This window comes from Ruditapes philippinarum, unplaced genomic scaffold, assembly GCF_026571515.1.
Source record: "Ruditapes philippinarum isolate M1 unplaced genomic scaffold, ASM2657151v2 ctg17913_1_1_1_1, whole genome shotgun sequence".
Taxonomy (NCBI): Eukaryota; Metazoa; Mollusca; class Bivalvia; order Venerida; family Veneridae; genus Ruditapes; species Ruditapes philippinarum.
The window spans coordinates 4,563-17,125 of record NW_026854795.1 but is presented as its reverse complement, the minus strand read 5'-3'; the positions used below and the strand labels follow the sequence as shown (position 1 = coordinate 17,125).

The window sequence follows — 12,563 nt, the reverse complement described above, 5'->3', positions numbered from 1 at the left end:
GTTAGTAGATTTGTAACTTGTTACCAGAAGATCAATGTAGGACACATTTATTGTATGTAACAATGACCTTAGAATTAAGGATTCACAACGAAAGTGAACTGAAAGTGACCAGCACCATTTGGGAATATAATCTAACTAGGGTCGCACATTTCACAGTCCAGTGCTTACTGGACTGCACAATAATTGTTGATGGTATATATTTTAACTGCCTGTCTAGAGAAATTACAAACAAAAGGGCCATGATGGCCCTGAGGTCGCTCACCTGTATATAGGCCCCCCCAACCAACACCCCCCCCCCAAACGTTGCAGGGCAAATTTAACCCAAGGGCTTTTATTTGCACAAACTTGGTAGACACACATAAGAAGATGTTTCATGCTAAACATCTAAGCTCTAGCTCATTGGGCTTTTTAAAAGAAGATTTTTTTTAAGTTTTTACTATACACATATAGTTAAAAACAATGACACCCCTGGGGCCGGGCCAGTTATGACCCCAGGGCTTTTATTTGAACAAACTTTGTAGACACTTACTAGAAGATGTTTCATGCTTAATATCTAAACTCTAGCTATTTGGGTTTTTTCAAAGAAGATTTTAAGTTTTTGCTACACACATATAAAGAAAATCAATGACCCCAGGGGCGGGGCCAATTTTGACCACAGGTCTTTTATTTGAACAAACTTTGTAGACATTAACTAAATGATGTTTCATGCGAAATATCTTAACTCTAGCTATTTGGGTTTTTTCAAAGAAGATTTTTTAAGTTTTTGCTATACACATATAAGGAAAATCAATGACCCCCGGGGCGGTGCCAATTTTGACCCCAGGGCTTTTATTTGAACAAACTTGGAAGACACCTATAAGAACATGTTTGATGCTAAATATCTTAGCCATAGCTCTTTGAGTTCTTTAAAAGAAGACTTTTTAAGTTTTTACTATATGCATATAGGGAAAATCAATGACCCCCCGGGGCGGGGCCAATTTTGACCCCAGGGCTTTTATTTGAACAAACTTGGTAGACACTTATTAGAACATGATTCATGCTAAATATCTTAGCTCTAACTCTTTTGGTTCTTTAAAAGAAGATCTTTTAAGTTTTTACTATATGCATATAGGGAAAATCAATGACCCCCTGGGGCGGGGCCAATTTTGACCCCAGGGCTTTTATTTGAACAAACTTGGTAGACACCTATTAGAACATGTTTGATGCTCAATATCTTAGCCATAGCTCTTTGAGTTCTTTAAAAGAAGATTTTTTAAGTTTTTACTTTATGCATATAGGGAAAATCAATGACCCACTGGGGCGGGGCCAATTTTGATCCCAGGTCTTTTATTTGAACTTGGTACACACCCATTAGAACATGTTTCATGCTAAATATCTTAGCTCTAGCTCTTTGGGTTCTTTAAAAGAAGATTTTTTAAGTTTTTACTATATGCATATAGGGAAAATCAATGACCCCCCGGGGCGGGGCCAATTTTGACCCCAGGGCTTTTATTTGAATAAACTTGGTAGACACTCACTAGAAGATGTTTCATGCCAAATATCTAAGCTCTAGCTCTTATGGTTTTTTTAAAAGAAGATATTTAAAGTTTTTTCTTTCGGTTGCCATGGCAACCAGAGTTCTGCATGGAATTAAATTCTTTGAACAATTTTTAAAGGTGACCACCAAAGGAACATTCCTGTGAAGTTTGGATGAAATTGGCTTAGTGGTTTATGAGGAGATGTCATTTAAAGTAAAAGTTTACGGACGGACGCCGGACGACGGACGGACGGACGCCGGACGAAAAGCGATCACAAAAGCTCACCCTGTCACTTTGTGACAGGTGAGCTAAACCCTGTCACTTTGTGACAGGAGAGCTAAAAAGAATACCTTTCATACTATTGTCAACCTTCACAGTTTTTTGTGCATTTATATAGAATGAAGAAAAATACAATTCATAAAGTAAAACAAATTTTAGAAAGAGGTTTTAGTTTTAATAGATATCATCTATAAGACTCCAATGTTTACATTTATTTGTAAACGTTTACATGATTATTAAGAACAGAAACGATACCGTGGTAACAGTGGTACTTTTATGTACTATACTACACCATGAATTCCAGTAGCCAAATGATGACTTGCTTTCTAATTTTAATACATTTAAGTAAATTTATTATTTTGTGAAAATTTCTCTGTATCATCACTTTATTTTACTTCCAGTAATTTGTTTCATTTTAATCAATTAACAAACACCTTTTTACCTATAGCAAACAGAACACCTGGTTACAATTCTAGGGCATGTGGGTATGTACTCTAGATGCAAAATAAGGCACTTGGACTTTGATTAATTTAGAATAAACTTACTGTGTATTTGGCACAACTTCCCACGATGTTGGACTGTAAAGTTGACAGGAAAACTTCTGTGCTGTCGGATATACAAATCTCTCATCTGAAATTAACGATACAAATCTGTAATTTTTGAGTCTATTTACAATGATATTAACAAATTACTATAATCTATCTGAAACATCATAATTATGTTTTCATTTCACATTTAACATGTATTGAATTAGAAATATATTGCATTTCTCTAAATTAAAAGGTATTAAATGAATGCTTAAAATACAAAAGTTGATGCAAAAGTTCAGTTCTTTGTAACAGAATATCAATCAACAGCTTTGTTAAATCTTAGGTGTGGAAATGCTTTTTCAGCACTTTTCAAAAGGTATTTTCATTAATTTTATTCTATACCTTTTTCAAAGACATCAAATTCTCTTTCTTCTGATGTAACTTTGGGCAATTTGTTACCAATATCTGGTGTATGCATGACCACAGCATATGTCTGAAATAAAAATGACATTTCAATGATCAAATATTTATAATGCCAAAATGACCAAGATATTACTTGCTATAGACGATAACACAGTACTGACTGGCCTTGCTGTAGCAGAATCAAGTCAAGACTCAGCAGCTATCTCAAAAGAATTAAAACAGCAATATTAAATAATTATTAAAGTGGTCTTGTAAATGGAATAAATCAAAATATAATCAATAAACAAAGGTATATTATTCAAAAATACAAAGAACAACCCTGTAGGACTTATATATAACAGAACATATATATATTTCAAGCTTAAGACTTCTCTCTCTCAAGGACATATACTGCTGTCCAGAAAGTTCGTAGACAAGGCTATAAAATTATTATAAGCAGTCATATCAATATGATGATTGAATATTTTGCTAAAGTATTCATATGCTACATATTTTTAAATTAAAAAGCATGATAAAAGTAATATTCGCAAAGTGCCAATCACCGTGGCAACATGATAAACGAATCACGGAGCACTTTGATATTATGATGATAGCTACTTGAATAATAAGTTGCTAAAAATATGTAATTTTAACGCAAACTCCCGTTCTAATTTTGTGACATCAAAGGATACAATTGCATGATATTTCGTGTAAATTATGACGTCATACGAGTACGTAAATAAACAGCTTGTTAACAACGGTTATAGGCAATGAAGGTGCGTAAATTATTTGTTGCAAAATGACATCAAATTCCAGGACGGGGCAACGTAATGTTATTTAACTTTATAGCAACTCTAATAAGGCACCAACTGGGATTTTAGTCCTTACTTTACACACAAATTTAGCCATAAATTGTTCAAGTCAACTTGTTTTAAATGTCAAACAAGATTAAGAAGCGGTGATGACAGTATTAGGTATTAGAGCGCTCCAGTCGACCAAAAGTAGCATGGCCGAAATATTGTAGATTGCGTTATAAAATTCTTTGAAAAAGACAGACATCTCACACAGTGTATGGGAACCAGTGACATCTTTGTTTTTAAATAAATTGCAGTATATGAAATTCATAAAGTAATGGCAAAGGAACAAAACAATTATATTAAGTATACGCCAGACTGGTTCCATGGCTGTTGAAAACGGAAGAAATTGAACAATCTGTACATGTGAATTTAATTTGACACCTTTGACGTTGCCAAAGTGCTCTATGACGATGAATATATGGTGTATGTAGCTCCTGTTAAAATACAAACTTAACTCACAGTTCAGTAATCTTTTATAAATGTGTTCGCTAGATATGTATAATTGTGCTGACAAAATTTGTACAACGTATTTATTGTTATAGAATAAACTAGAAATGTGTCCATAGGACACGGATGCCCCCACACGCCACTGTTCTGTCAATCTTATGACTCTAGGTCAAATATTTTTTGGACTACATGTGCCACAAGTTGAAAACTAAAAATCAACAAAGGGCAATAATTCTGTTAAATTTGGTCGCAGCAAAAATTCCTTCCTTTACTACCATCTGCACATTAAGGTTGTTAATCCCTGTAAGTTTAAGCAAAATCTGCCATCCGGTTTAAGAGGAGTTGCGTTCACAAAATTTCTACACAGTATATAATGAAAAAATCAACAAAGGGCCATAATTATGTTAAATTTGGTTGCAGCAAAAATTCCTTCCTTTACTACCATCTACACATTACGGTTGTTCATCCCTGAAAGTTTAAGCAAAATCTGCCATCCGGTTTAAGAGGAGTTGCGTTCACAAAATTTCTACATAGTATTTAGTGAAAAAATCAACAAAGGGCCATAATTCTGTAAAATTTGGTCGCAGCAAAAATTCCTTCCTTTACTGCCACCTACACCTTAAGGTTCTTCATCCCTGGAAGTTAACGCAAAATCTGCCATCCAGTTTAAGAGGAGTTGCATTCACAAAATTTCTATATAGTATATAGTGAAAAATCAACAAAGGGCCATAATTCTGTTAAATTTGGTCGCAGCAAAAATTCCTTCCTTTACTGCCATCTACACATTCAGGTTGTTCATCCCTGTAAGTTTAAGCAAAATCTGCCATCTGGTTTAAGAAGAGTTGCATTCACAAAATTTCTACATAGTATATAGTGAAAAAATCAACAAAGGGCCATAATTCTGTAAAATTTGGTCGCAGCGAAAATTCCTTCCTTTACTACCATCTACACCTTAAAGTTGTTCATCCCTATAAGTTTAAGCAAAATCTGCCATCCGGTTTAAGAGGAGTTGCGTTCACAAAATTTCTACATAGTATATAGTGAAAAAATCAACAAAGGGCCATAATTCTGTTAAAATTTCGTCGCAGCGAAAATTCCTTCCTTTACTACCATCTACACCTTAAGGTTGTTCATCCTTGTAAATAGAAGCAAAATCTGCCATCCGGTTTAAGAGGAGTTGCGTTCACAAAATTTCTACATAGTATATAGTGAAAAAATCAATAAAGGGCCATAATTCTGTTAAATTTGGTCGCAGCAAAAATTCCTTCCTTTACTACCATCTACACATTAAGGTTGTTAATCCCTGTAAGTTTAAGCAAAATCTGCCAACTGGTTAAAGAGGAGTTGCGTTCACAAAATTTCTATATAGTATTTAGTGAAAAAATCAACAAAGGGCCATAATTCTGTTAAATTTGGTCGCAGCGAAAATTCCTTCCTTTACTACCATCTACACATTAAGGTTGTTCATCCCTGTAAGTTTAAGTAAAATCTGCCATCCGGTTTAAGAGGAGTTGCGTTCACAAGATTTCGGGACGTACGGACGGACGGACTGACGGACGGACTGACGGACGGACTGACGGACGGACGGACAAGTGCAACGCTATATGCTCCCACATTGTGGGGGCATAAAAATGAAGACGTATATGAACTTTCCGGTCATCCCTCGTACTTGAATAAATATACATTTACAGTAATTTTGGATTAAAGAAAAGAAATGACATCTGGGTTTTCCTACCTTGCTGTCTGTATGATAAATGATAAAATGAGGAGTACATCTTAATGGAACTTTACGTATAGGCCATGGAGCATCATATGTTAAATGAGTTGGTAATACTGAAATTCGTAGTTCTCCCTGAAAACAACAAAACAAAACGATCTAAATTATAAAACAAATTGACTATTTCAATTACAATGTACATGAAAAGATACCTAATTTATATCCTTTCTTACATGTTATAAATTCTCTATGACAAGTAAGTGAACACAAATCAAATTTTTATGCTGGGATACAATTGTAAGTGTACCTCCGACAACGAGCTAAGATGTCAAAAAAAGCAATCTAAGGATCAAATATTGTAAATATCAATTAAAAGATAACAAAACAGGAGCTGATAAATACTATATGACTATTCTCAATGCTCAATAGTAAAACAAGAGCCTGGATAATGTAGAATTTTAAGTTCATAAAGGGCCATAATTCTGTCAAAATCCATGTTAGAATTATGGGCCTTGGACAGTGACATCCTATCATGATATCAAATAAGTGTGTGAAGTTCCAACCTATTTCCTTCTGTACTTTTTGAGATACCATCCAGCACACAAAAACTTACTCAAAGTGTGACACCCACGCCTGGGTGAGTACAATACATGTAACTCTCCCATTCTTCGAATGGTCAGGCTAAAAAAATGTTGAAATATAAATGGTAACAATAAGTTGTATAACCACATTAAAAATCACATTTGTCCATTTGTATTACCTGTTTATTAAAGTAGAGGAAACCTTTGGGACAATTCACATTATGGAATGGAGCAAAACATGTGATGGCACCATCTATTCCCATGGGATGTATCCTGAGGGACCCTCTCTGAGTCATAAACAACCAGTGTGGATATGGTCCACAAATAAATACCTGAAATAATACATACATGTAAACATACAGTCTGCAAAAAACTATTAGTAAGCAAAGTAAGCATTTAATGTTAAAGAAATTAAATTCAGGCATTGTCTTAAATGAGTAACTCTGCAATGTTACTTCATTTTTATACAAAAGGGAAAGAATTGGCTTTACAATGAAATTGTCCACAACAGAAATAAAAGATAACATTTTCTTATGATTTTCAAAATAATCTGCCTGAGTCACACTTGATAAAAGAAAGGGAATGGAACATGATAAATTATAGCTATTGCCCTTATATGCTTTCTCACAAAAGTAAAATGTTTAAAATTAGTGCAAAAGGTATTCACTTTAAGAAACTATGCATTTAACTTATTCATAATGTAGAATATAATTGTAAACTATTGATCAAGGGTTTCATAAAATGACATATTACCAAATTTGTATTGTGTATATCAGAACAGAATAATTACTTATAAACCACAAACAGGCAAAAACATATTTTCACTGATGTTCTCATTACAGAGTAGAGCATACATAATAATATTATATCTCCATCTCAAGCCTATAATGTCTAAAATAAATAAAATCTTATCAAGTACTTACTCCACTATAGCCTGAAATATCGTCAAAGTACCGGAACCACTGTCCTTGATCAGTTTTAAATTCATCAAATTCATCTAAGATCTCTTCGCCTCTCTTTCGGAACTTTACTTTACGTTCCTTCAGGATCAGATTATGCTGGACTTTCTTAAATCGTATTTTAAGGTGATTGTCTTCCTTTGACTGATAATACGGGAATGCTTCATAGATCAATAAACCATCTTCTACCCTCGCCTGAAAATAAATCACATTAAAGAACCCATGATGATCGTATATTGTACCTTGAGACAAGCCTTTGTAGGCCGGACCCTTTTATATCTTTGAAAACAAATGATGAAATTTTATTCATAGCATAAAAGGTATTTCAGCTTAAATAGCCTGCTGTGACCAGTAGAGATCAATGTTTCCTGGCACATCATGATAAATGATTAAGTTCATATCACCCATGTGACCAGTGCAGATCAATGATAACTGGCACATCATGATAAACGATTTAGTCCGTATTACCCATGTGACCAGTGCAGATCAATGATAAATGGCACATCATGATAAATGATTTAGTTCATATAACTCATGTGACCAGTGCAGATCAATGATAACTGGCACATCATGATAAATGATTTAGTTCATATAACTCATGTGACCAGTGCAGATCAATGATAACTGGCACATCATGATAAACGATTTAGTCCATATTACCCATGTGACCAGTGCAGATCAATGATAACTGGCACATCATGATAAACGATTTAGTCCATATTACCCATGTGACCAGTGCAGATCAATGATAACTGGCACATCATGATAAACGATTTAGTCCGTATTACCCATGTGACCAGTGCAGATCAATGATAAATGGCACATCATGATAAATGATTTAGTTCATATAACTCATGTGACCAGTGCAGATCAATGATAACTGGCACATCATGATAAATGATTAAGTTCATATCACCCATGTGACCAGTGCAGATCAACTTAAGCTGGCACATCATGAGGAATGGTTAAGTCCATATTGCCAGATGAACAGGTCCATTTAAGAGCATGGAAAGGGGGTGCCTGAGTAGAACCACCTAAGTTCCATCAGATGGCTGGATAGCTTCCTCACATAAAAGAATACAAAGTCCTGGCAGGATTTAAATCTACAGCAATGAGAGACAAGTGGTTTGAAGTCAACAACCTTAACCACTTGCCCACTGATGCCCCTAATAATGTTGTTTACAAATCATGCTTCTCTACATACATGGACTGATTACTACACAACCAACAATTATTCTCTAAAATAAAATACATTTATCATCTTACCAGCAGGTATGGTCTAGATTTCCGCTGTCCTAATCCAACAAGTAACACCTCATGTATATTATACATGCTGTCAGTAACTGTCTTGTCTTGACTCAACCCAGACTGAAAGTAGATACACATAATATTATATATTTATGTGCATTATAACTTCATAAAAAAAATTTCATAAAATTTCATACAACAACTGAGAATATTTTATATCCGACGTACACAGCTGCTGCTAAATTTTTAGTTTTAAACAAAGATTATTGTTTTTATTTATGTTGCCTAGTAACTTTATATTTTATATATATTTATAAAAAATGTTATCGAAATAAGATGAAATCTCACCCAGATTTGGCTGGCACTTATTTCTTTTAAACTTCCTGTTCAACCAATACTTTCTGGCCAATAGGGAATGTCTTTCACATAGTATGCTATCTTAAAGTCTGGTAAACTCAATATCTGAAATATTTTATTATTTGTGATGACTTCTTGTGAATAAAAAAATACTTTGTCAAGGTGTTAAAATTTCTATAACTATTTTTACTGAGATATAAACTGATGATACTATAAAGACATAACAATCTTTTACTCAAAATACATAACAATCTTTTACACAACAGACATAACAGTCTCTTCCACAAAAAGACATAACAATCTTTTACACAAAAGACATAACAGTCTCTTTCCACAAAAGACATAACAATCTTTTACACAAAGACATAAACAGTCTCTTTCACAAAAAGACATACAATCTTTTACACAAAAGACATAACAGTCTATTCCACAAAAGACATAACAATCTTTTACACAAAAGACATAACAGTCTCTTCCACAAAAGACATAACAATCTTTTACACAAAAGACATAACAGTTTCTTCCACAAAAGACATAACAATCTTTTACACAAAAGACAAAACAGTCTATTCCATAAAAGACATAACAATTTTTTACACAAAAGACATAACAGTCTATTCCACAAAAGACATAACAGTCTCTTGAGAGGTGTCATCTAGATTTTGACAAAGTCATGTACATTATCATTTTTCACTGGATATATAATTTTTTGTTCATATTTAATTTTATGTATTGTTTGCCATATTTTAATTCAAATGAATGGAGAATTGTTTGTTTGGATTCATTTTAATCTGGAAAAAATGCTTAGGAAAAGAAAAGTAAACTGCCTAGGAAAAGAAATTATAATGAAATATTGAGTTCAGGTTTGTTTATACATGGCTGATCCTATCATACTTAATTTAAAATCCTATCTCGTTAATATTTTAAAAAATACAAACTTCTAAAGATCCATTTTCTCGTGCAACAGCTACCCAATATGACATCTTCAATTCCTTCTTCCGAGACTTTTTGCTATCATATAAAATAAACATTCAATATTTTAAGCAACTTTAACCAAAAAGATATAACCTGTGGCACCAAAATATAACAAGGGTAGTCTGCTCATGTGTGTACTAGGACTAGTTTTTATACTGCCAGCTTCTCAATAATTTGAAATCCTTTATACCTCAAATGGACTGTTCCAAATTCCGTATAAGGACAAGTCCATTTCACAAATTTAGCAGGGTCAGGTTTAAAGTTATTCAAGATTTTATACCAAGTGATAATATAGCTATATATGTAGATATACTTGGCAGTGAACCATACTCCATTGTTTTTAAATTCAGTCCTGAGAGTCTCAAGATTCTATCTGAAAACATTACCAATAATTTTTGTCCTTTAAAATTTATGTAACAAAGATTTGTTATCAATTTTGTATAATCACTGAATGCATTATTTATAATTTAAGATTTAGTTTATACAAAATTTGTTTTAGTTTGATTGTGTAGTAAGCTCTCAGCCTATAGACAAACTATTGAACCAACCAGTACTAACTTTGCTGAATGAATGAAAAGTTCCTTTCTCAAAAACACAACTGCTTACACTTATCAGTAGACTATTACATTACTATTGGATAATTCCAAATTCAAAGTATAATATTATAGTACTTAAAGTAGTAAACACATTACCTAGATTTTGTTTCTCTTTCATACTGATATTAGCAGATGTATCCATGTTAGACGTATCTCATCTCCGTATAATAATTCATCCCTCATCATCAACCCAGTACTTTGGAAATATAAATAGCAGTTAAAAACCTGTGAATAAAGACCATCAAAGTGGAAAGAATACTTATAGTCCTTTTATAGACAAGTTGGTCTGATTTGGAGGTTACTTTATTTCCATTTTTACCAATGAAAAGTAACTGTTTTCTTTAACACAGGTTTGTCTGTACATAATAGTTTAAAACAAACAAGATTTGAAACAGTCAGTTACCAACTTCCTCCTCTGTCCTTTCACCCTGTCATTTGTAGGTCAATGATCACATGCAAATATCTAGTTTCTAAGTCACAGTTTTGGGAAACAAACATTATTTCACTCTAAATTAACATATATCAAGTTTTTCATGGGGCTTTTATTCATTTATTGGGTTGACACACAAAAGAGGTTAATCAAAGATAAACTTTGGAAAGATTCTATTGTTGTCATTTTTAATTGGGGGGTGGTTAATTTTGATTATATTGAAAACCCCCAAGAATTAAAAAATTTTTAATTTATTTAAAAACATTGCTGTGTTTTTTTAAAAAACCAGTCGGGAAAAAGAGATATGGCAGGGAAAGAGGTAAAAACACCGGGGATTACTGGGTCTAAAGGAAAAATTAACTTAAACAACCATGCTCTGAAACCCGGGGAAGAAAAACTGGGGGCCAAAATAAAATATTTTTGGGGACTGTCCCAACATAGTTTTTTCAGGACTTTTTTAAAAGGGACCATAACAATTTGCAAAATTTACGAAAACCCAATCAATTGGGGGCCCACTAAAGCTAATTTGAGTTCCAGGTGACACGGATAAGTCCGGGGAAAGGTCAGTGGAATGTGGAAGTCTTATGGACAATTCATTACAGAAATTGCAAAGCCCTAAAAAAAGTGTTTGCAGAATTTGTGTAAACAATAAAAACACAGGTTTGTCTTTTTTCTCTTTGACTAAAGATATAACTTATGGTATCTGAGACAACTTGAAAAACTTGAAGCTTGACACAAGTGACGAATACCCCAGACACGTGCTTGTCAGCCAATGCGCTTTTCTAAGTTAATAATTTTGCACATTAGGGAGAATGCAGAAGTTTAATAGATTTTTTTTTTCAAATGATTTTGAATTATTTGTCCTACATCAATAACATTGAATTAAAGTTTGGATTTGGAATTTTTCATGACTTTCTTTTTAAGGCAGTATTATTCTTTCTCCTAGAGATTTCTGCATTGCTACTCAGTGAGATCTAGCTACCCCTTTTATAGTTCTCAAGTTATGTCCCTAGGCTAAATTCAGAATGTAACAATGAACAAGGGCAATAACTCCAAAATTAAGAAAGGGGGAAACAGTCATGTTCTTCTTGCACTGTACTTTTTCTCATTTAGATGTATCTACCTACAAAGTTTGAAGTTGATATATCTTTTATAATTCTCAAGTTATATGTCCCAGAAAAAGTTCAAATTGCACTCCCTTGCCATTCTTCCTAATAAAATCTGTCTACTTACAAAGTTTCAATACCTTTTATTTTCTCAAGTTTAAGTCCTGGACAAAGTTTAAAGTGTAAAAATGAACAAAGGGCAATAACTCAAATATTAGGGGCAGGTTATGGTTCTAATGCACTGCACTTAATGAGATTCTATCTACCTACAAAGTTTTCTTGTTGATATCTCTTGTATTTTACTGTTAAGTCCCGGACAATGTTCTAAGTGTCCATATCCATTTTCAAAGAGCTGAAAAAAAAGGGCAATAACTTTAATATTTAAATATTCATTAGTAAAGTGTGCAAATAATGAAGCCCACTGGTTGTACAGTTGCAACTTACTTGTTTTAGGATTAACCTCTTTATTTTTGCTTTTTTAATATTTTTAATAAAAAGGTGCAAGAAAATCTTGAAAAATACAAATGATAACATTCATTGAATTCATGTTTTGGCTTTTCGT

At 33.3% G+C, this 12,563-nt stretch overlaps 1 protein-coding gene across 1 annotated transcript; it reads right to left on the bottom strand.

The window, feature by feature from the left end:
• Positions 1 to 2,288: 2,288 nt before the first annotated feature.
• On the bottom strand, positions 2,289 to 8,652 carry LOC132741082 (cleavage and polyadenylation specificity factor subunit 1-like). Its single transcript, XM_060729169.1, has 6 exons — positions 8,556 to 8,652; positions 7,254 to 7,484; positions 6,510 to 6,662; positions 5,768 to 5,884; positions 2,729 to 2,819; positions 2,289 to 2,426 (listed from the first exon to the last, which is right to left on the bottom strand). The coding sequence occupies exons 1-6, from the start codon at positions 8,619 to 8,621 to the stop codon at positions 2,338 to 2,340; spliced, it is 747 nt and encodes a 248-aa protein (XP_060585152.1). The 5' UTR covers positions 8,622 to 8,652; the 3' UTR covers positions 2,289 to 2,337.
• Positions 8,653 to 12,563: the final 3,911 nt, after the last annotated feature.

Coding starts and splice junctions, on each gene's coding strand:
- LOC132741082 (XM_060729169.1), bottom strand. CDS start 8,621: ATGTATAATATACATGAGGTGTTACTTGTTGGATTAGGACAGCGGAAA. Junction 7,485..8,555: donor AATCTAGACCATACCTGCTG/GTAAGATGATAA, acceptor ATTTATTTTCAG/GCGAGGGTAGAAGATGGTTT. Junction 2,427..2,728: donor ATTTGATGTCTTTGAAAAAG/GTATAGAATAAA, acceptor CGTTAATTTCAG/ATGAGAGATTTGTATATCCG.